General features: G+C 41.7%; 1 protein-coding gene across 1 annotated transcript; it reads right to left on the reverse strand.

Annotated features, from left to right (window-relative positions):
* Positions 1-122: 122 nt before the first annotated feature.
* LOC121803091 (3-oxoacyl-[acyl-carrier-protein] synthase I, chloroplastic-like) lies at positions 123-3,700 on the reverse strand. The gene is given in 8 exon segments (XM_042202800.1): positions 123-401; positions 512-578; positions 685-786; positions 877-990; positions 1,274-1,447; positions 1,538-1,580; positions 1,582-1,967; positions 3,438-3,700. Coding segments are annotated over 8 exon segments (1,212 nt in total). The 5' UTR covers positions 3,696-3,700; the 3' UTR covers positions 123-333.
* Positions 3,701-25,522: the final 21,822 nt, after the last annotated feature.

The following is a 25,522-nucleotide window of genomic DNA, read 5'->3' on the forward strand; positions in this document are numbered from 1 at the left end:
ATCTGGAGACTGGGAGATCATAAGTTGATAGTATACGTGTACAAAATATAGAGAGTTTGAGATGCACTATTCATTTTGGAAAAGGAAAGAAAAATGCATTTTAATGGAAACAAGGGTGAAAATGGTCTCGGAAACATGAGAAAGTTTGAATAGTTGTTGAAGAACAAAGGTACATACAATTACAAAAGAGAGCTGTTGCTACAAGATTGAAGCAAAAATTATGCATTCAAGAAGAGGTTAAACTAAACGCACTTTGGAATACTAGTTCTCGAAAACTCACAGCTTACCGCCACTGATGGACTGCAAGCAACTCGGTTGGAGGCTCGATCCAGATCATGGTTTGAATACAGAAAACGCGACAACAGAGTTGTGACCTCCAAATCCAAAGGAATTCGAGATTGCTGCAAAGAATGCAAGTGAGAAACCAGATCTTAAACACTAAACCATAGACCATCAAGTGTAAAATCTCATTCAATGATGAATTAGATGATACTAGTATACAAGATCTTACCAACATTGATGTCATGCTGCTGTTTTTCATTTGCAACTGTGTCAAAATCTACAGAGGGCTCTTTGTTCTGCAGAAGAAAGCAATTTGAAAGAGAGAAATGTTAGCTGAGAGAGACCTTTCTTTCGAGCACAGACTGCATTTCAAGTATTCGTTTAAGTATTGTTGCAACTTACAAATTGGTTTATGGTCGGATGAAGCCACCCCGTTGTAATTGCTTTTACAGTTGCAATAGCTTCCAAACCACCAGCAGCACCAAGACAGTGCCCTATCATCGACTGTAAGAAGATAAATATGCAGAAATCAGTATAAGAGAGCATGTGTGTGCGCGCGTGTGTGTGTGTGAGAGAGAGAGAGAGAGTATTAACCTTAGTTGCATTGATTTTGATCCCAGAAGTGTTCTTGAACACCTTCTTAATTGCATTTAGTTCGGCAAGATCACCCACGATCGTGGAAGTAGCATGTGCATTTATGTAGTTAACCTGCAAAGGCTCATGTTAGACCGGTTACAGCAACCTTAGCACCCTAAATGAAATTTTAATATCTGAGTTCGAATTTAGTATGTGCAATAGCAGAGGCAAGAAATGTGTTTCCTGTCTCAAAAATTACTACTACATTAACTAGGAAACAGATGGTCACGAATCTATGAACACACTCTACAGTTCTAGAGAATCCAATTACATTAAGGTAGATGGTTTTACTCCTTCCTACGTGCAGGTGTGGCAGCTCAGAGCATCATACGAAGATATAACAATCTAAAAGTACCTCTTCGGGTGAAACGCCCGAGTCTTCAAGTGCCTTCTGAATACACGACGAGACTCCAAGTCCATCAGCTCTAGGATCTGTCATATGATACGCATCACAATTCACTGCACCTCCCAAATATTCAGCAATGATTGGTGCCCCTCGTTTCATTGCGTGATCCAAACTTTCCATCACCTGTTTAAAAAGATCGAAGAAAATGCTAATTTAAGGTTATCTTAAATATCATGTTTGTAGAGACGAGAAACAAAGAAATCGGATCCATACCAAAACTCCAGCGCCTTCACCCATAACAAAACCATCTCGCTCTGTCCCAGGGCCTCGAAGCAGTTTGCGGGTCGTCGTTTCTCTGCGACAACGCTCTGCAAGCAACAAAACCACCCAATCCGATAGGAATAATAGCAGCTTCAGTTCCACCGGCAATCATCAAATCAGCTTCCCCCCGACGGATATGGTTGGCTGCCGCATAGAAACAATAATTCGAGGTGGCACAGGCAGTGGAAATCGAATAGTTGGGTCCCATCAAGCCAAGATCAATAGCAAGCAAAGCAGAGGCCATGTTTGTTATAGCATAAGGTATGAAAAACGGAGTTATTTTCCTGTGGCCTTTCTCTATTAGAGCCTGGACACCATCAGAGAATACTTGAAGACCACCCATTCCCGTACCGACCAGAACACCACCTCGGATCTTATCAATCTGCAATGACAACATACACAATCAGCTTCGAGGAAAGCCAAAAGATATTCACAAAAAAATGACGACTCAAACAATAATACAAATGAAGCATATGCCAAATTGACGATAAAAGAGTCAGCAGTCAAGAATCTAGTAACTAATTCCAAGAATTAAGATCAATTTGAAGGTAAAATGAATTGCGAAACAATCATTTTGGGAAGATTTGCATGCTACAACAGATGCATAATGAACTAGACGAAAATCATAAGTACAAAGTTACAAACCAATTCAAAAAGTGGGGAAAGGTTATACAATAAAAAGTTGTTTCTTAAGAACCCATTCAACACCAATCCACATCCAATACAAGGCCCAGAGAATCCACACAGATTAAAAATTGGAAAGCTCGAAGAGGCCAACAATGTATTCCAAAATCTACCAGCTCTCAGCCACAGCGATATGAAAGGACATTCACACACAGTGTTGGGGCAAATGAGAAGTTTCTCAATCCCAATAATTTTGAGATCAATAAAAAAGGTGCACACTGAAAACTGGAATGAAGTAATTAGACACCGAAAATTTTCATAGAAATTAAACAATTAGTTGCTTCTAAACAACATGAACCAAGGCTCAATGCAAACAGCTGATGAACCTACAAGCTTAAAATCGGAAACTCCAGAAACTCTGCATCATAACCCCGTACTGAACCAACACCATCATCATCACATTATCAAACCAAATTCAGAAAAGAACAAACACTGCAAACAAAGTAGACAGCAGCAAAGTATTAGAATCAATATAAATGAAAAAAAATTATTTATGAAACTTTATTTAAGTTAAACACACCTATTAACCAATTTTGTTTTAATAAAAAAAATTAATTGCTTATTAACAAAGCTATTCAACGCTCAAATGCAAATAGCCAATGAAACCACACACCTGAACATCGTGAATTCTGAAACACTCAGCATTACTTCTCAGTAATAAAAACATCATCATCGCAGCATTATCAAACCGAGTCCAATTAAAAACATTGATTTATGGAAATCTTATAACCTCAAAAATCAGCAAGAAAGCAAGCTAAACAAAGGCACAATTTTAAAATAAACAATTAGTTGCTTCTTGAGTCTTGACAACACGAATCAAAGCTCAAATGCAAATACAGATAATTCGAGACACGCACACTAAACATCGGACACCCTGAAACACTGAGAAGTACTCATCACTACTAAAAACATTATCATTATCACATTATATAAAACCAAATTCAAAGTTAAAGCATACTACAAATTAAATAATGAGTTGCTTACGAATCAAAGCTCAAGTGCAAATAGCCAATGGATCCACACACGAAACACTCAGCATTACTATTCACCAATAAAAACAACAACAGCTTAACATTAACCAAACCAAATTCAACAGAAACACATCGATTTTACCGAAATCCTAAAACCTAGAAATCAGCTCAGGAAAAGAATAAAAGCACAAATATACCTTATTGATCTTCTCCCCGCCAAGATCTGCGCCCTCGAGCGCCTTCTTACCGGCGACTATGCAATACCTCAAACAGTCATCCAATCTCCGGTCATTCTTCCCGTCAATGTAGCCCTCCGAATTGAAGCCCCGAATCTGACCGCCGAAGCGCGTGGGGAACTTTGACGCATCGAATCTGTCAATCAGCGAAATTCCGCTCTCGCCGCTCAGCAGCTTCTCGTAGTAGGCGTCAACCTCGTTCCCGAAAACCGACACCATGGAGCGTAAAATATCTCCTACCATGTTTAGGATTTGTTTCCTTGAAGTATATTTCCTTGTGATAGATTTATTCCTAAAGATTTATTCCTTAAAAGATATTTCCTTATAGAATATGTTTCCTAGTTTGACTAGAATTAGGGCTCTCTAGTTACTTATAAATAGAGGTGCTCCCTCATTGTTAAATCATCCTGAAATTATATAGTGAAATCCCTGGCTTGGCATCGCCCCCAGACGTAGATACACATTGTATCGAACTGGGTAAACAACTTCTTGTGTTCATTCTCTTTCATATTCGTGATTGCCTGTGTTTATTTCCCAACAACTGGTATCAGAGCCTAGGGTTTAAGAGGCAGAAATCACGATGGGGATCGACGAGAAAATTGCTGTAGAGAAGTTCGATGGATCTGATTTCGGATTTTGGAAGATGCAGATTGAGGATTACCTGTACGGTAAAGATCTCTGGAAGCCTTTAAAAACCAAACCCGAAAAGATGGAACATGAGGAGTGGGAGCTGCTGGACAGAAAAGCGATGAGCGCGATTAGGCTATCGTTGTCCAAGGATGTGGCTTATCACACGACTGCAGCAAAGTCGACAAAGGAGATGATAAAGATCTTGGAGGACATGTATTAGAAACCATCAACGGCAAACAAGGTACATCTGATTAGACGATTGTTTAATTTTAGAATGCAAGAGGGAAAGCTGGTGCAACAACATCTCAACGAGTTCAACATGATTACTTCGCAACTGAACTCGGTTAATATAAAATTCGATGATGAAATTCGTGCCCTGATTTTGCTATTGTCTCTGCCTGAGAGTTGGGCTGGCACAGTGAAAGCAGTTACTGCTGCAGAGACAAAACTAACAATTGACAGAGTAAGAGATCTGATGATTGGTGAGGAAGTTCGCCGGAGAGAATCAGGATCTTCTACTTCGGGATCAGCACTGAATACAGAACAGAGAGGCAGATCGAAGGGAAAGCAAAATCGTGGAAGATCAAATTCCAGAGGAAGGAGTCAATCCAAGAAGGATTTGGATAAAGTTAAATGCTGGAATTGTGATGAGTTTGGGCATTTTAGAAATCAATGTGAGGCACCGAAGAAGTATAAGAATAATGATCAGAAGGACAAGAAGACAGCAAACGCTACCATGTCTGATGACGATGGCGAGGCGTTGGTCTTGAGCGTCAGTAGTCCGATGGAATCGTGGGTATTGGATTCTGGGGCGTCGTTTCACTCCTGCAGCAATGTGGAGATAATGGAAGACTACGTTTCTGGCGATTTTGGGAAGGTACATTTGGCTGATGACGAGCCCTTAGATATCGTGGGAAAGGGAAACGTGAAGGTAGTGACGTCCAATGGATCCGTAATAAAACTGAATGGAGTCAGACACATTCCTGGATTGCAGAGAAGTTTGATTTCGATTGGGCAGCTTGATGCAGAAGGGTACACTGTGACGTTTGGCTGCAACAATTGGAAGATTACCAAGGGAGCTATGATAGTAGCTCGAGGTAAGAAGGAGGGTACGTTGTATACCACAACTAACTCCAAAGATTGCATTGATATTGCAAGTGAGGCAAATAATGCAGATTTGTGGCACTGTCGTCTTGGCCACATGAGCGAGAAAGGGATGAAGATAATGTGCTCAAGAGGTTTACTGTCTGGCTTGAAAACTGTTGAAGTTGGCCTGTGCGAGGATTGCGTGTTTGGGAAACAGAAAAGGGTGAGTTTCTCAAGAGGAGGCAGAAAATTGAAGACACAGAAGTTGAAGATGGTCCACACTGATCTATGGGGACCAGCACCTGTGAAGTCCCTAGGAGGCTCTGAATATTATATGACTTTCATCGACGACTCTACTCGAAAGCTATGGGTTTATTTTCTGAAGAGTAAATCCGATGCGTTTGACGCTTTCAGGAAATGGAAAGCCCTTGTTGAAACTGAAACCGGGATGAAGGTGAAGTGTCTAAGATCCGATAATGGAGGAGAATATGAACTAGCAAAGTTCAAGGAATTCTGCGCCGAGAATGGAATCCGCATGGAGAAAATTGTGAAAGGAACTCCACAGCAGAATGGAATCGCAGAGCGCATGAACAGAACGTTGAATGAGCGAGCAAGATGCATGAGGTTGAAAAGTGGATTGCCAAAGAGTTTTTGGGCAGATGCAGTCAACACAGCTGCATTCCTAATTAATAGAGGTCCATCAGTTCCCTTGGAGTTTCGGATACCCGAGGAGGTTTGGACAGGAAAAGAGGTAAGTCTATCTTTCCTACGCATCTTTGGTTGTGTTGTTTATGCTCATGTTAATTCCGTTGAGAGAAGTAAGTTGGATGCTAAATCTATTAAGTGTACGTTCATTGGTTATGGAGGCGATGAGTTCGGTTATAGACTCTGGGATGAGCAGAACCGTAAGGTTATTCGCAGTAGAAATGTCATCTTCAATGAACAGGTATTGTACAAGGATAGATTGGAGGCGTCAAGTCCCAGCAGTTCTGAGCCACAAGTGGTCGAGCTAGACATCTCAAACTCGAGTGGGAGCAAGGAGAGTCAGAATGCTGAAGAGGTTCTTGAAGAAGAACCAAGCACTCCACCACCGACTATTCCGCTGCCTAAATCGACTAGAGAGCGACGTGCACCTGATAGGTACTCGCCCTCTAATTTCTATTTGTTACTTACTGATGGTGGTGAGCCCGAGTGTTATGCAGAGGCAGGAGAAGGCCCTGATAAACGAAGGTGGAAAATTGCCATGGATGACGAGTTTGCCTCTCTTCTCCTAAATGGCACATGGGAGCTTGTGGAACTTCCTAAAGGGAAAAAGGCATTGCATTGCAAGTGGGTCTATCAAATCAAAGGTGAAGCTGATGGTAGCAAGCGCTACAAGGCTAGGCTGGTTGTCAAGGGATTTGAGCAACGATACGGTATTGATTATACAGATGTGTTCACTCCTATTGTGAAACTAACTACTATTCGTTTAGTGTTGAGTATGGTAGTTGCAGAAAATCTATTGTTACATCAGATGGATGTAAAGACGGCATTCCTTCATGGTGATTTGGAGGATGAGTTGTACATGACACAGCCTGAAGGATTCATAGTAAAAGGAATGGAAAACCTTGTATGCAAGTTGAAGAAGAGCTTGTATGGTTTAAAGCAAGCTCCAAAGCAGTGGTACAAGAAGTTTGATAGATTCATGATGGAGATTGGCTATAAAAGATGCTACGCTGACCATTGTTGTTACTACAAGAGGTTTGACAAGAGCTATCTTATTCTGTTATTATATGTTGATGATATGTTGATCGCAGGAGGTGATCAAAAGGAGATAGATAAGTTGAAAAGGCAATTGTCTGAACGATTCTCCATGAAAGATCTTGGAGAGGCTAATCAAATTTTGGGCATGAGAATCGAGCGTGACAAGGCGGCAGGAAAATTGTATCTTTCGCAAGCTGCTTACATTGGTAAGGTTTTGGAAAGATTCAACATGGATAATTCGAAGCCAGTAATTGTGCCTTTGGGCAGTCACTTTAAGTTGTCGAAGAAGGAGTCGCCGAGTACAAAAGAAGAACGTGCTGAAATGAAGAAAATTCCTTATGCTTCAGCAATTGGCAGTATTATGTATGCAATGGTGTGTACGAGGCCTGATATTGCACAAGCAGTGGGAGTAATGAGGCGGTTCATGGGTGATCCGGGCAAGCAACATTGGGAAGCAGTTAAATGGATCCTTCGATACTTGAGAGGTACTACAGAAAGCGTCTTATGTTTCAATGGCAAGAATGTCGAGCTGGCAGGTTATGTGGATGCAGATAGGGATGTCAATTTAGCCCGTAACCCGTGGGCTGACCCGAATAGCCCGCCAAATTTGTAGGGTTAGGGCTGAAAATTTCCAGCCCGATAAAATTACAGCCCGATTAGCCCGCACCCGATTAACCCGCAACCCGTTATGGCCAGACCCGAAAACCCGATGGGCTGGCCCGGAAACCCGATAAAATTTATATTGTTCTATTTGTTTGACTCTAATTCGACACTTCATTGATTATTTTATAATACAGATTACTGAAAAAATAACTTTCCATTTTATATATTAAATATATAAATTATATATTAAGTTTTTATTAATATAATAATAGATAAATGAATTAGAAACTTCAAATTCACTAAAAAAATATATTTAAATTTCTAAACATGCTTTAAAATTTTTTGATGTTTATGTTTTATGTTGCATAAATCTCAAATATTAGTATTTGATCATGTTAATATTTGAGTTTACGCATATATCTCAAATTTATCATAATTAAATATTTTACATTTTATAAATATAACTAATTTTCACCATTATTTATTGGATTGATCGCATGTTAATTTTATCGGTAGCAACCCGATTAACCCGATGGGCTAGCCCGAAACCCGAGCTTTTAGGGTTAGGGCTGAACTTTTATAACCCGAAAAAATAACAACCCGATTAGCCCGCACCCGATTGACCCGCAACCCGAATAGGGTTGGCCCGAAACCCGGTGGGCTGGCCCGATTGACATCCCTAGATGCAGACTTGGCGTCCAATGATCTTGATGGGAGAAGAAGCACAACCGGGTATGTATTTACTTATGGTGGTACTGCTATTTCATGGACTTCTAAGTTGCAGAAGACTGTTGCTTTGTCTACTATGGAGGCTGAATATGTAGCTGCGACAGAGGCAAGCAAGGAGATGGTGTGGTTGCAGAGTTTCTTAGATGAACTTGGGAAGGAGAACAAGAGTAGCATACTCTATAGTGATAGTCAGAGTGCTATTTTCTTGGCGAAGAATCTAGCGTTTCATTCTAGGACAAAGCATGTGGAGTTGAAATATCATTACATCCGACACCTAGTGGAGATGAAAATCCTGCAACTTGTGAAGATACTTGGAAGTGAGAATCCTGCAGACATGTTTACTAAGGTGGTGACCTTAGAGAAATTGAAGCTATGCATAGCTTCAATTGGCCTTGGAACTTGAAGAGAAGGTTAGGCGATGCTAAGCGGATGAAGGGATGAGATCACGAGGAAATGGTTGTTTAGTAGTTGTTAGTCTCCAAGTGGGAGATTGTTAATTATGGAGCCTAAAATATCTCCTACCATGTTTAGGATTTGTTTCCTTGAAGTATATTTCCTTGTGATAGATTTATTCCTTAAAAGATATTTCCTTATGGAATATGTTTCCTAGTTTGACTAGAATTAGGGCTCTCTAGTTACTTATAAATAGAGGTGCTCCCTCATTGTTAAATCATCCTGAAATTATATAGTGAAATCCCTGGCTTGGCATCGCCCCCAGACGTAGATACACATTGTATCGAACTGGGTAAACAACTTCTTGTGTTCATTATCTTTCATATTCGTGATTGCCTGTGTTTATTTCCCAACAATCACAACACGCTTCTTCGGGTCCGTCTCCCGCTTCGGCACCGCGGAGGAGGAAACTTTGAATTGGAGCTTCTTTTTGGCGGGGAGCATGGCACCTCCGGTGAGGGAGGCGGAGCGGAGAGGCTCGAGAGGGGAGGGGCGGAGCGCGGTGGAGTTGAGAGATTGCATGGCGGCAGCAACAGCGGAAATTTTCGATTCGATTCTATGCGAACGATGTGAGTGAAGTGAAGTGAAGTGAAGTGAGGTGAGGTGAGGTGTGAAAATGAATAAGGATCAAGGGGTTACGGTTGGTTTGCGTTTTGGGGGGTTTATTGTCTCACATTTTTTGTTGGTTTTTCTATTGTGTAGTCTGAAATTGTAATTTCTAAATGATCGATCAGAAAAATAGTAGTAGTAAATATTTTAGATTAATCGAATTAAAATATTGAATTTAGTTCCCTTTTTTAAAACAATATTCAACAAATTTCATTTTTCGAATTATTCAATTCCGATGGTTTGGCATTTCAAAAATCAAATAAAATTGGAATAGAGTTGTGTTTATAATATTTGGTTTTATGTTAAATAGTTTAATTCTATTTTAAAAGAAAACACTATAGAGTAACAAAAGTTTTTGAGCGGTTTGAGATAATTGGTTTTGATGCTAAAATTGGTAATTCGATTAGATTATAATAACTTTTTTTGACAAAATTATAAGTTAGCTTGGTTCAACTTTAGGGGAAGAGTGAACTACATTTATAATCCATTAATTTTGCTATAATATCATTTACTACTTTTGTCCCACAATAAGTGTCACATTTTGTCATTTCAGTCCGTCCCACAATAAGAGTGTCACATTTCACTTTTACCATAAATGGCAAGTAGACCTCATATTCCACCAACCAATTCTACTCACATTTTATTATAAAACTAATATATATATATAAGTGAGACACATAATCCTCTAACTTATTCAACTCATTTCTCTTTACATTTCTTAAAACCTCATACACTAAATGTGACATTTAATATGGGACGGAGGTAGTACATGTTTTATTCCTTAAAAATATTAGTACTACTACATATCTATGAACATGTAATAATAGTCAAAGCACTTTTAGACCTTTTTTAGTACTATCAAAATGTCGTTCAGCGCTAGTTTTAGAATATTCAATCAAATAAATCTTAAATTCGATTCACTACTAAATGAGTCAAGATTAATCTAGCACTAATAAATTCATCTCGACTCGATCCATCTACTCTAAGCAGGGCAGGTTAGTTGTCCTACCATTAAGGCAATTGGAAATTCTGATGGATCGACATAAGAAACATACACTTGCAAACATACAATAAAATTCTAAGAGAAATATATAAATTATTCATTTTTTTTGTTATTCCATTCATGTACAATATCAAACCATTATTCCATTCAAGACGCCGCTTTCAGATTTCGAATTCTTTTCGATTTTTTATACTATGTCCGTTTCGATTTTGGTCACCACTATTTATATAGATCCGTTATTAATTAGGTGATCTAGCTTCTTATTTTGAAATATCTAAGAGGGAGGACGTCGCCTGCAAATTTTATGCAATTATTGCTATAAATGGACACCAATTACATGTAACTATTGCACATCCAAAAAAAATGGTGTTTCCTAATCCAATGCAGTAGTAGATTCCAGGCAAGAGCTTCTGGATGCTCAATCTCATGTTTGGAATCTCATATAGAACTACATAAGCTCAATGTCCCTTAAATCCGCGATTCAATTAGGCATCCACAAATACAAAAAAGCCTATCACACTTTGTGAATTGGCCAACGCCCTCTCCATCAACAAAGCCAAATCCCACGCCCTCTTTCGCCTGATGCGAATTCTAGTCCATTTCAACATCCAGGATGAGGAAGAGGCTTACTCGCTCACAAGGGCTTCGTGTCTCTTGCTGAGAGACGAGCCCTTGAGCTTCGCCCCTCTCGCACTCATCGGGATTGATGCGATCACGGTGGATCCATTCCATCATATGGCCGAATGGTTTAGCGACGAATGCCCAACTCCATTCTTCACTAGAAACGGTGTAAATCAATGGGAGTTTGGAGGGAGAGATGAGGGTTGGAATAAAGTGTTTAATGAGGGAATGGCTAGTGATTCGCGGTTTGTGAGCAGCATACTTGTGAAAGACATGTTTTTGAGGGTTTGGAGAGTATGGTGGATGTTGGTGGGGGCACAGGGGTGGTGGCGAAGGCGGTGGCTGGCACATTTCCGGGCTTAAAATGCGTTGTGCTTGACCTTTCACAAGTGGTTGATGGGTTTATTCTCGATGTAGGTGTATGCTTTTATGAAACTTTTAGTACTATTGAGTGTTTATTCTCAATGTCTGATGTGTTAGATGGTGTATTAGTGGAACCCCATAATCAATTACTCTACTTGTCTCCCAATAATTGTTCACTTTGATTTCGGCGCGAGTTTTAAAAAATGTAATTGAGAGTAGGTTGAAAAGTCAGTGGAATACGACTCCCACTGTTATAAATTAGTTTTATACTTAATAAAATGTGACTAGAATGAGTTATTGAAATATGGAGATCTACTTACCATTTACGGTAAAAATTGAAAGTGGATAATTAATGAGGGACTGACGAAAATGACAAAAGTGGACAATTAATAGGGGATGAAGGGAGTACAATGTATTAGTGGAACCCCAAAATTAATTATAATAAAACATACAAATGAAATTTTATTTAACTCAACAAGAGTGTGCGAAAAAACAAATACACAACTTAGCGGTGTACACAATGTCAACATAACACTACAATTCTTGGAGGACGCACCTCACAAGACACCGAGGAAGTATATTATACCTAAAAACAAACTCTATTTGTGGGATTTATATTAATAATTCTAATACTAATAAATAGATTCTATTTCCTTCGTTTTACTCTAAGTGACATATTTTTCTTTTTCGGATATCACACTTTTTAAATAAAAACATCTTTATCTATACTCAACTCACAAAACAGAATTGTGCGAAAAGGAAATATTCCACTTAGAGTGGGACAAATGGAGTATGAACTATTTGAAAATGTTGATTGGTTGATACAATATAATTTTTGTGTTAACTATAGAAAATAAAATTTGTTTTTTTTCTATTTTTTAGATTTATTGTGCAATTTCGGTTTTTCGAAACTTTTTGATATATTTATGCAATTTCAGTTTTTTCGGTTCAGGTCGATTTTTTAATTCGGTTTTTGGTTTTTTTGGATAACATGGTTTGATTCAGTTTTCATTTTCACAAAATTTTAGGTTTTCGGTTCGGTTCAGTTTGGCCAAAAAATTGAACCGAAAACCGAATGTTCGCCGCTATGTACCGGTAGTGCTATCAGATTTGGTGTGTCGTCTTCAAAGATGAAACTGTTGGTTTCTGGATTACAAGAGATAACAGAACCGGGCGTAATACAACCCAAAAGAAAGGAAAAGGAGGAACTGAACTTAAAAATTACAACGTAGAATCGAAACTACTAAACCAGTGTGATTAGCCGAGTCGAGGAGGCCTCTTCCCGCAAGACGAGATACCCCCCGGTAGTGCTCTTCGGTTTGGCGTGTCGTCCCCAAAGGTAAAACGGCTACGTCTCTATTGATGCAGCACCGCAATCAGTAGAGCTCCGACCAACGGGATGGAGGAGAGGGCAGAGCTTCGACAGAAGGACAATGCAGAAAGAGGGAGAGAGCTTATGCAGAGAATGCTTGTATGTGTGTCCTAATGCAGTGGTATGGCTAGCCATTTATAGGCCAAGCCACCTGCAGGGTCAACCAGCCATTGAAGGCTCATCGTGGCAATTCGTAACCGACGTCGGTTACAGGCGTGTGGCAGGAGTGTGCCATCCGTGTGTGGAGCGTGTGGATTTCTCACGTGGCACCCGTGACTGTGCCTCGCTTGACGACGTGTCAAGCCACTTGGATTGCTGACTCGGCGGTGGTCCAAAAAGAATAGTTTGGGCCAAGCACCAAGCCCAAAGACCACCCAAAGACCAATTGCCAAGATCCAAGTCCAAGTCCAAGTCCAAGTCCAAGTCCAAGATCGAGATCGGGATCGGGATCGGGCCCGGGCCCGCGGCTCCGAGCACGAGCACGGGCACGGGCACGGGCTCGGGCTCGGGCTCGGGCGGGCGGGCGCGCGCGTGTGGGCTCTTTCACCCATCTTGGTCCACTATAATTATTAAGTAACATAAAGTCACTTAATTTATGCACATTAAAGATGTGTTAATCCTCCAATGTGGGATAATTAATACTAGTTAATTATTCCCTAAGCTCCAACTCCAAGCTTTAATTAAAAGCTAATTATGCCCAACTTTAATCCACTATTTCTCACTCACCGGAAATCGGATTTGAGAAAGTGAAAATACTACATTTATCTACGTAAAATGTAGATCGACGCTATATCATTTAATTTCACAAAATTAAATGTCTCGTCACATTTATTATTTGGTCAAAATCCATTGACCGGGCATATTTAATACCATGATTTCTACAATCCCCCACATGAGTGGAAATAGCCGAATGCATATGCATGCAGACACAAGCTCAACCCTCGAGAGGTATATAAGCATAAGGATAGGTAGTTGTTGACTTTGAACCCTCCATAGTCGATACCATCGGATACACAGGCGGCTTAGTAGTGCGATGCTTTGAACTAATCCCCCACGGCGTGCACCGAGACAATGGTGTTAACGCTTAAACACCTCAACCTCATCCGTTCTCACGTTTTGTGTCCATTGCGGTCTTGGACACCACTTTGGATTCATAAGTGCGTTTTTTATGAAGCGACCACACTTCACACTTACATAGGTGATTCTTAGTCAAGTACCTTGCCATACTTGGTCTCTTTGAGAACTCCATCTCTTTGAGATCCTTAAGAACCATTAAAAGTCATAGACTTAGCCTTTACCACTAGGCAAGTTCTCTAACACTCTATTGCTCTCTAGGGAATAGATATAGTTGAGTGTTTCTCATGAACTCTCATAGCTTAGTTGTCTCCTTGAACCAAGTTCTTGGGATCTCCAGTCATCATGGTTGGGTTACCACTATAATAGTTCTTTAGTTTGTGGATTTCAAACCCATTCCCTCTAGCAACTTGTTCATTTGATCACGGTTTAACCCTTTGGTTAGCGGATCCGCTAGATTATCTATTGACTTCACATAGTCAATTGTAATCACCCCTGTTGTGATCAAATGTCTCACGGTGTTATGTCGTCGACGTATATGTCGAGACTTACCGTTATAGAAACCATTGTTTGCTCTTCCAATAGCCGCTTGGCTATCGCAATGGATTAGCATTGGTGGCACTGGCTTAGACCAACATGGAATATCTTCAAGGAAGTTCTTAAGCCACTTGGCTTCCTCACCCGCCTTATCTAAGGCAATGAACTCCGATTCCATTGTTGATCGGGCTATACATGTCTGTTTTGTGGATTTCCACGATACAGCACCTCCCCCAATAGTAAAGACGTATCCACTTGTTGAAAGTGAGTCTCTATTATCGGATATCCAATTGGCATCACAGTACCCTTCAAGTACCGGAGGGTATCTCGAAAAGTGTAGCCCAAGATTTTGAGTATGTTTTAAATATCTCAAAACCCTCACAAGAGCTCTCCAATTCTCTTTGCTTGGATTGCTCGTGTAACGACTCAACTTGTTCACGGCACAAGCAATGTCAGGTCGAGTGCAATTAGTCAAGTACATAATGCACCCGATGACCCGTGCATACTCTTCTTGTGCAACGGGCTCGCCTTTGTTTTTGCTCAAGTGAACGTCGAGTTCAATTGGAGTCTTAACCGGCGCGCCATCATAGGCTTTGAATTTATTCAATATCCTCTCAACATAATGTGATTGTGTTAAGATGATTCCATCATTCGTTCTTAGAATCTTCATTCCAAGAATTACATCGGCTAGACCCATGTCTTTCATGTCAAAGTTTCTCTTTAACATGGCCTTTGTATCGTTAATTACTTGAGTGTTGCTACCCAAGATTAACATATAATCAACGTAGAGACACACTATAACATGACCGTTATTAGTGCTCTTGATGTAGACACATTTGTCGCACTCGTTGATTTTAAACCCATTTGATAACATCACATTATCAAACTTCAAGTGCCATTGCAATGGCGCTTGTTTCAATCCATATAGGGACTTTACGAGCTTGCATACCTTTTTCTCTTGTCCAGGTACTACAAACCCTTTGGGTTGTTCCATATAGATTTCGTCTTCTAATTCACCATTCAGAAACGCGGTCTTTACATCCATTTGATGAATCTCAAGATTGTGCAATGCAGCAATAGCGAGAAGCACCCGGATAGATGTAATCCTTGTTACAGGTGAATAGGTATCAAAGAAGTCATGTCCTTCCTTTTGTTTAAAACCCTTTACTACTAATCGGGCTTTATACTTATCAACTGTTCCATCGGCCTTAAACTTTCTTTTAAGAACCCATTTGCATCCTAAAGGTTTAGCACCTTCGGGCAAATCAACCAACACCCATGTGTGGTTTAGCAAAATTGAATCAATTTCACTTTGAACAGTTTTTCTCCAATGCAGCCTGTCTGGGCCAGCAAAGGCTACTTTTATCGATGTTGGTTCTTCATCCAATATGAAAGCAATGTAGTCGGGACCAAAAGTTTTTGGTGTTTTGACTCTATTACCACGTCTTAGTACTGTATCTTTTGGATCGGGCCTTGCACGCTTGCGCGATTCAGGTTCCGCATCCGCTGATTTAGAACTAGTGGCTTCTTCTTCCACTTGTTTAGAACTAGTGGCTTCTTCAATTCTTGTCTCAGAATTGGTTGAGACTTTTTCCTTGTCTTTGCAAGGAAATGTATTTTCGAGAAATACAGCATTCCTCGACTCAATTGTTGTTCCTACTGTGATAGTCGATATTTCAGACTTGTGAACAACAAATCGATATGCACTACTGTTAAGTGCATATCCAATGAAGATGCAATCAACCGTCTTAGGTCCGATTGTAACTTCTTTGGGCGAAGGAACCATCACCTTTGCCAAACACCCCACACTTTGAGGTATTTGTAGGATGGCTTCCTTCCCTTCCACAACTCATAAGGAGTGACATCTTTTCATTTGAGAGAGATCTTATTCAAGATATAGTTGGCTGTCAAAACAGCTTCCCCCCACATGTTATGTGGTAATCCTGAAGTTAGAAGCAGTGCATTCATCATCTCTTTTAGAGTTCGATTTTTGCGTTCTGCAACACCATTAGATTGTGGTGAATATGGTGCAGTCGTTTGATGGATTATACCACTTTCGTTGCATAACTCCTCAAACGGGGCTACATATTCGCCTCCTCTATCGCTTCGAATCGTTTTGATTTTACAACCAAGTTGATTCTCAACTTCATTCTTATAATTTTTGAACGCTTCTATTGCTTCATCTTTACTTCTTAAAAGATAAATGTAGCAATACCTTGTGCAATCATCTATGAAAGTGATAAAGTACTTTTTACCATCTCTTGTTTGCACCATCTTTAAATCACATACATCCGTGTGAATTAATTCAAGGGGTTTTGTGCTTCGTTCAACCGAATGAAACGACAACTTAGTCATTTTTGCTTCAAGACAAATTTCACATTTATCTTGGATATCCAATTCATTAGCCTTTAGTAAATCTAAATTTACTAATCTTTTAATGGCTTTAGAATTTACATGTCCTAGTCTACAATGCCACAAATTTGAAGACTCGGTCAAATAAGAGGAAGTAGATGCTTTATTTTTATTAGCCAAAGGCTTTGCAACACTGCGAGTTGCCACACTAAGCTTGAAAAGCCCATCGGTTACATAACCTTTTCCGAGGGATTTTCCAAACTTATACAAAGTAAACCTATCAGACTCAAATACAAGTTTAAACCCATTATTAACTAGTATTGATCCTGACACTAGGTTCTTGCGGATGTCCGGGACATGCAGCACATCCTTCAAAGTGATCGTGACGCCAGACGTCATCATGAGAATCACGTTACCAACGCCGAGGACTTCGGACGATGCTTGATTCCCCATGTTGATCTTCCTCCCTTCAGCAGCAGTGTAGGAGGCAAACTTGCTCCTATCTGAGCAGACATGAGCAGTAGCGCCGGTGTCGATGTACCAGCCACCCTTGTTATCCACAAGGTTAACCTCTTCGGTGACCACAACAATGAGGTCGTTTTCATCCCAGTCCTTGAACTCCTTCTCAACGACGTGGGCAGCCGGCTTCTTCTTCTTGCTGCGGCAGTCTTTAGCAAAGTGGCCTAGTTTGCTACATTTGTAGCAGTCGCCTTCAAACTTCTTTGAAGGCTGCTTTCCCTTCCCTTTGTCGTTTGGACGGTTTTTGTGAGGGCGTTTGTTGGAGGGACCGCCCCGCTCCAACAGGTTGGCTTTGGCTTCATTTGGGGTGAAGCCCTTAGCCTTTTGATCACTTTTGCGCACGTCGGCCTCAATGCGCAACTTCACGATCAAGTCTTCAAGGGTCATCTGCTTTCGCTTGTGCTTGAGATAACTCTTGAAGTCCTTCCAACTTGGAGGGAGCTTGTCAATGATCGTGCACCTTAGGAACTTATCGGGCAAGGTCATCCCTTCAGCCACTAAGGAGTGGATGATCATTTGGAGCTCTTGGACTTGCTCCATGATGGGTCGAGAGTCGACCATTTTGTAGTCCATAAACTTGGACGCTACGACCTGTTCAGTCCCTGCAGCATTATCTATGCTATATTTCTTTTCTAGGCTTTCCCACATTTGTTTAGATGTGGTTACATTGGAGTATACATTGTACAAACTATCATCTAATGCACTTAGAATGAAATTTTTACAAAGATAATCTCCTTTCCTCCAAGCTTCATAGTCTGCCATGACTTCGAGCCTAGTCTCTTGGTCGCTTGGCGCGGGCGGCTCGTTCTCCGTGAGGAAGTTGGCGACGCCCAATGTTGTCAAGTAAAACAACATCTTTTGATACCACCTCTTGAAGTCTGATCCTCCAAACTTGGGTGGTTTCTCGGCCGGTGGCATCATTCTTGGTGCCAAAGGTGCCGCAGTTGGTCCTTGGAAGGAACCAATTCCGTTGCCCCCGAAGGAGCCAACAACGTGGTTGGGCATAGAGCCCCCACCATTCACGTTAGGCATAGAGCCCGCCATGAACGTACTCTCCCCGAAGGGACTAGCACTCGCATGAGACCCGAAGGCCCCAGCATTCGTGTGAGGCCCGAAGACCCCAGCACTCGATCCATTAAAGGATCCGAAGGAACCACTAAAAGTGGAACCAGCCGATCCACTCGAGGTGGATCCACCAGTGAGCCCAAGGGGGTTAACGAACTCCCAAGGGGTTGTTGATGAAGAGGGATAGCGCCCGGGAGTGGGCATCATCGTTTGAATCGACGACGTGTTGACCGGTCCAGTGGTCGCCATGGTGGAAGGAATGGCGGCGGTGGTGGCGGCAGTAGTGGTGTTAGATTTCGTCGACATCTCCAGCAAAGGTGTTTAAGTTTCGAAATTATTAAGTTCAGTTTAAAAGGTTCAAATCCCTTCAAAGACAAGTTATCTCGTCTTGCGATTGTTGGTTTATGGATTACAAGAGATAACAGAACCGGCGTAATACAACCCAAAAGAAAGGAAAAGGAGGAACTGAACTTAAAAATTACAACGTAGAATCGAAACTACTAAACCAGTATGATTAGCCGAGTCGAGGAGGCCTCTTCCCGCAAGACGAGATACGCCCCGGTAGTGCTCTTCGGTTTGGCGTGTCGTCCCCAAAGGTAAAACGGCTACGTCTCTATTGATGCAGCACCGCAATCAGTAGAGCTCCGACGAACGGGATGGAGGAGAGGGCAGAGCTTCGACAGAAGGACAATGTAGAAAGAGGGAGAGAGCTTATGCAGAGAATGCTTGTGAATGTTGTGTCCTAATGCAGTGGTATGGCTAGCCTATTTATAGGCCAAGCCACCATGCAGGGTCAACCAGCCATTGAAGGCTCATCATGGCAATTCGTAACCGACGTCGGTTACAGGCGTGTGGCTGGAGTGTGCCACCCGTGTGTGGAGCGTGTGGATTTCTCACGTGGCAGCCGTGACTGTGCCTCGCTTGACGACGTGTCAAGCCACTTGGATTGCTGACTCGGCGGTGGTCTAAAAAGAATAGTTTGGGCCAAGCACCAAGCCCAAAGACCACCCAAAGACCAAGATCCAAGATCCAAGTCCAAGATCAAGATCGGGATCGGGCTCGGGCTCGGGCGGGCGGCGGCGGTGGCGCGCCCGTGTGCGCGCGTGTGGGCTCTTTCACCCATCTTGGTCCACTATAATTATTAAGTAACATAAAGTCACTTAATTTATACACATTAAAAGATGTGTTTAATCCTCCAATGTGGAATAATTAACACTAGTTAATTATTCTCTAAGCTCCAACTCCAAGCTTTAATTAAAAGCTAATTATGCCCAACTTTAATCCACTATTTCTCACTCACCGGAAATCGGATTTGAGAAAGTGAATATACTACATTTATCTACGTAAAATAAAGATCGACGCTATGTCATTTAATTTCACAAAATTAAATGTCTCGTCACATTTATTATTTGGTCAAAATCCATTGACCGGGCATATTTAATACCATGATTTCTACAGAAACGACTTCCTCTCTAGTTTAGCAGCACCACTACCAATAAAGCTTCGACAAACTGAATTATGGCGAGGACAGAGTTTTAACAGAAGAGCAATGCAGAGAGAAAGAGAGCTCTTGTATGCTTATGGGATAGAGTTTGTTGGTGTCCGGAATACATGGATGACAACCTTATTTATTGGCGTAGTCTGATGCATTGGAGGATGCTAAGTAAACATTAAATATGTCATCATTATTGGGGTGACATCCACGGGCCAGGCCATGTTTGCACGTTTTGTTGGTCATGTGGCCATCAGGCACACTTGAGCTGTTTAATTTGGTCTAATTATTGCTCCAAAAAATTAAGTCGTGCTTGGATAAAGCCAAATGATCACTCAAAGACCAATTGTCATGTCAAAGGCATGTCTCGCGGCCGCATCTGCAGCTGCATCGAGACGTGCGGCGCGCACATGTAGGCTTTTTTGTGCACATTAATTATTAAACGTAAAAAAATTGTCTTTTAAATACTCCGTTCGTTTCATTAGAAATGAAACATTTATTTTTCAGCACGAGATGTAGTATTATTTTATGAGTTAAAGAAGTAAGAGAGATGAAAAATATAGATAATGTTGTTTCCATTTTAGGAAATGTTTCATTTTAAATGGACATAGCTTCATTACTACAAGTTTAATGAAGGCTCTAAAATTAATTTGAGATTAAGTAACACACATGTTAATTAATCTCATAGCTTCATTATTATGACCAACTATAATTCATTATTTCTTACACGTCGAGAATCGTTTTTAAAAAAAATAAATATACGCAAAATATAGATCGATTATGTGTCATATAATTCAGTGACCTCTATGACCCGATCAAAATACTTTGACCGGGCTTAGTGTCCAACCCTTAGTTGTCACTACTTATATAGGTTCGTGGGCTGTTTCTTGGAAATTCGTTCGTGGGCTGTTTCTTGGAAATTCTTATGATATTCTATATTGCAGTCATTCCACTAAATTTCAATGGGATGTGAAAATTGAATAGACATTTTCCATTAGGCCATCCACAATAGGAATAGCCCAGCAATAGCCCAGCCATAGCCTAGCCACTGCCACATCATCAGCACTAAAAATCCTCCTGCCACATTATCAAAACAAGCAAATAGCTCAGCCATAGCCTAGCCACATAATATCCACATCACTATTAACAAATATATACAAAATGAAATAATTAACAATCACACAATATACGAAATTTAATTTACGAGACATATACGGGAAACATTAATAATACTATTAAAATTTTAAAAAGTACAATAATTTAAAAAAACTACAATAATTAAAAAAAATTACAATAATTTTTTAAAAAGTACAATAATTCACTCCTCGTCGACGTCGTCGTCTCCTCCGTCGCTGTCGCCACCATCGCCTCCGCCTCCGTCGCCGCCGCCTCTACTCCCGGCGGCTTCCCTCCGTGCCGCCTCCAAATCTTCCTGCATGCTCAGGAGCAATGTTTGAAGCAAACTCCTCTCCACGGGGTCCACCGCCGCCCGCCATTCGGCCATCGTCTTGACCATCTGAGCGCGTGTTTGTTGACGCACGAAGAATTTGAGATCTGCTGTGGATTGGCCAAGGGGGGATGCCGACTGGACCTCCTGTGAACCCCCGGCGACCCCCCTCGCCTCCCGTTGAGCCCGCCTATGCCCAACCAGGCGAGTACGGCGAGCAAACGAACGAGGGGTCAGGACCTCCTGGGCCGTCTCAGGGAGGTCGTGGGAACCACCGCTACTGCCGCTGAAATCACCGGAATAATTCAGCCGTTGCTTCTTCGGCCAGCCAGAGTCGACAGCTACTCGGAACTTCTCGGAGTCGTTCAGCACAAGATAGCAGTTCCAGTAGGTGAAGTCCTTGTACACCCCCTTCAGGGGGAAGGCTTTCTCCGCTATCCTCCTGCAGTCGTCCTCCGTTTGCCCACTGCTCATCATGCGGAGGGCGTTGGTGTACAAGCCCGAAAATCGGGAGACCGCAACCCTGATTCGGTCCCACCCCTTCCGGCAATCCTCCCCATTGCGTGGCCTCCCCTCCGGGCAAAACCTCTGGTAGGCTGCTGCTAACTTGCCCCACAAGTTGACGATCCTCTGGTTGTTCGAAACGAGAGGATCGTCGCAAACACTCACCCACGCCTTGGACAGCGCGACGTTCTCCGCGTCCGTCCACCTCCTCCGTACCGAGTTGTCGTCCTCACCCGGCTGCGAGGACTCGCCGACCCTTTTCCCCTTGCCTTTCTTCTTTGGGGCGCCCCGACCTCGCCCTGCGCCCCCCGTTTGAACGGGAGCATCCGGAACACCGGAAAGATCTAACCCCAACTCATCGAAGGAGAAAGTGTCAAACTGGGCCGGAGGCGCAGCCTCCGTTGGCGTCGATGTGTGCGACGAACCAGTCGAAAAATCAAAACTGGGGCGATAGACGTCCCCCGGCGTCCCCTGTGTCGCGGGCGTCCCCTGCGTCGCCGGTATCCCCCGGGCATCATCTGCATCCCGGGTGCCCACCCCGGCATCTGGACACTGGGTGCCCACCCCGACATCGCCGGAAATGCCCCCGGCGGACTCCCCCCCGCTGGCATCCCGGGCATCATCTGCTGCCACGGGTACATGTTGTAGTATGGGGGCATCTGACTCCATCCACCTCCCACGGGGATCGGGGGAGTTTGAGACCCGCTACTCCCTGAAGTAGGCTCGTTGTTGAGATCCATTTACCGTTGTTGATCTTGTATAGAAATTTAGATAGAGAGAGTAATCGTTAATACAAGTGGTGCAAATGAAAATGACAGGCAAGTCGCGTATATATAGTGTTTCGGAAACAAAAAAAAATTAAAAATTCGCGCTAGGCGGTGCGCTAGGCGATCTGGACGCTGCAATAGCGCCTAGCGGATCGCCTAGCGCCGCGGAACCGCCGAGCGCTAGGCCGTTTTTTTTCACGAAATCCGCTAGGCGGCTGCAATAGATCGCCTAGCGCACCGCCTAGCGCCGGCGCTCGGCTAGGCGGTGCGCTAGGTGCTATTGTGGATGCTCTTATGACTGCATCACAATTTGATTCCGCTCGGCTAGGCGGTGCGCTAGGTGCTATTGTGGATGCTCTTATGACTGCATCACAATTTGATTCCCCGCTTCATTACTACTATTCATATTTTCTTCGAAATTTCATAATTTTCTTAGTCAATTTGAGTAACACTTGTTTTGACGTGGACTTTTGGGCTACTTTGAATATTTATTGAGAAAACAACTTGTACTATATTTTAATTTATTGTATGTTTAAGTAAAGTATGGGAAAAGAACAACTAATCTTTATAAATTAAAAAATGTAATCAGATTAATTATTTCAAGCAGTCGATCGAGTTGGAGCATTGGATAATCCTTACCCAAACTATTTGCAACGTTTTATGATCTGTTGGATGCTGAAAATTTTGTTTCCCAATTGTAACTTAAAAAAAAGTTTAGATTTTTCTATCATATTTTAACTAAAGTCTAATTACCATGTTTTCATATAAAAAAAATGCTCAACATCAATCATACTCCTATTTCACTATTTCATTTGTACTCTACTTCGCAAAATTATGTGTCAAATAGTTCATACTTACTTTGTTTAAAGTACAATGTTTCAAGACGATAGTTTTAATTACGAGTCTTTTGTACTATAATTTCATTATATCAGCATCATAGACATACAAACACTGTGAAAGTATATATATGATCGTATTATAAACAATGATTATTAATTTATGTAATGCATTTTATAAATTAGACGTTTTTAAAGTTCTTGTAAACATTACCATATGTTACTTTTATTTCATCGTATCCGTATCGTATAAAAAAAATATTTTGTGTTAATGTTGGTATCGATTTAGTCTTTTACAATTAACAAAATTAATATATTGCGCCAACCAAACTAAATAATAGTAGTAACAATTCGAATTAAAAGAAATACTCCAAATCAGCCATGCCATGGCCATGGGAATAATCCAGAACTCAATTTCATAAACCGAATCCAAAATTTCCCCCTAATCAACGTCTTCGATTCATTCTTCACCAATCAATCGGAATCCACATCGATCAAATTCGCAATAATCAGAAGTGGCAGCCGCAGTAGAGGTAGAAGAAACAGAGCTTGGCGACGAGCACCGCGGCTTCGAAAATCGATACGATTTTGAAGAGAACATTGTCCACGAACCAAACGCGCCAATTGAAGTTGAATTTCCTCTTCCAACGGAATCCAGTGGAGCTCTTCGACTTCCGCCGTTGCTGTCCGTCGCTTTCAGCCTCTTGAAGAATAGTGACGAAAAAGCGGACGGCGACTTCTTCTTCTCCGTGGCGAACTTTTCTTCTCTTTCTCTCATTGCAAACATCGTGATTCGTGTTGGTTGGAATTTTGTGTTTGTTGTATTTGCTGTTGAGTGACGGGTTTTAAATTTTTATAGTGTTTGGGTTTGAATGTTAGGAATGAGGAGGCTGGATAGGGGTAGTTTGGGAAGATTTGCGCGCAGGCTACTGCGTTTTTCTTAGTCAACGGGCTCTTCTTAAGAGCATCCACAACCGTGCTCTTGCCAGCGGCACGGTTGTGGGCCCGGGCGGTACTATTCATGCCTGCTCTCTGGCAAGAGCACAACACCCACAACTGTGCTCTTCCGCAAGGACGAGCACAATTAATATAAAATTCAATTACACAAAAACATTTCCATAATATTAAAATTCATTTAAAACCCACAATAAATATTACAAATGACAAATAAAATTAAACATTGCATAATTAAAATCCTAAAAATTAAAAATTACATAATTAAAATCCTAAAAATTAAAAATTACATAATTAAAATCCTAAAAATTAAAAATGACACTACTCGTTGCCGAATTTCGCCCACATGTGGTTGATTAGGTCTTCTTGTAGTTGATTGTGGATTCGAGTATCGCGCATTGTGTGTCTTGTCTCGATCCTCTGGCCAACCGTCGTATGCTCGCCTCGGCGTAAGGGAGACCTCGCTGTTGAGCTTCCGGGAAAGCCATGGACTGATTCATGAAGACGAAGCAACCGTTGGCAATCATCAGTGGTGGGTGCTCGAAGGAATTCATCCCCAAAAGCAGAACGAACGCCCTCGCAAAAATTCTTTAAACATAGGATTCCAGTGGACTCACCGATATGCAAATACTCGTCGAACATGTCGGCCGTTTGCCCAGTAGCGAGTTGTCGGATGGCACACGTACACTTCTGCAACGCCGTGATACTTTGCCGGCCGGCTGCATCTACACCTGTTTGAAAGTATTCAACACGTGCGGACAATGTGTTGACAATTCGCATGAACAAGCGCTTTGACATGCGAAAACGGCGCCTGAAGTAATCTGCCGGAAACCGCGGCTGGTCGGCAAAGTAGTCGGCAACGAGCCTTTCGTGGGCTCCCTCCCGGTCACGATGGATGTACCGTCGATTTGATCTGGTTCGTTGAGGAGGAGGAGCAGGGGTATTCGCCGCGACATATGCTTCGTAAGCGGCACGATGTTGTTCGTAGTATTCTTGTTCTTCGCGTTCCGCTTCCGCCATAATATGCGTGAAATCCATTTGAGATTTTGAGTGGGTGATGAATGTGTTGATAGTTTGTATGAGAATTATGAATGAGAGATGAATGAGAGATGATTTGATGTGATAAATGGATGATGAATGTGTGTATTTATAGATGATTTTGGGGAAAAAAAAAATAAAAAAAATCAAAAAAATTCAGAAAAAACGGGAAAAAAACGGCCATATTTTTGGGATTTGGAAAATATTTTTTTTTATTTTTTAGCATTATTTATAATTAAATACCGATTT

This window comes from Salvia splendens, chromosome 5, assembly GCF_004379255.2.
Source record: "Salvia splendens isolate huo1 chromosome 5, SspV2, whole genome shotgun sequence".
NCBI classification, from domain to species: domain Eukaryota; kingdom Viridiplantae; phylum Streptophyta; class Magnoliopsida; order Lamiales; family Lamiaceae; genus Salvia; species Salvia splendens.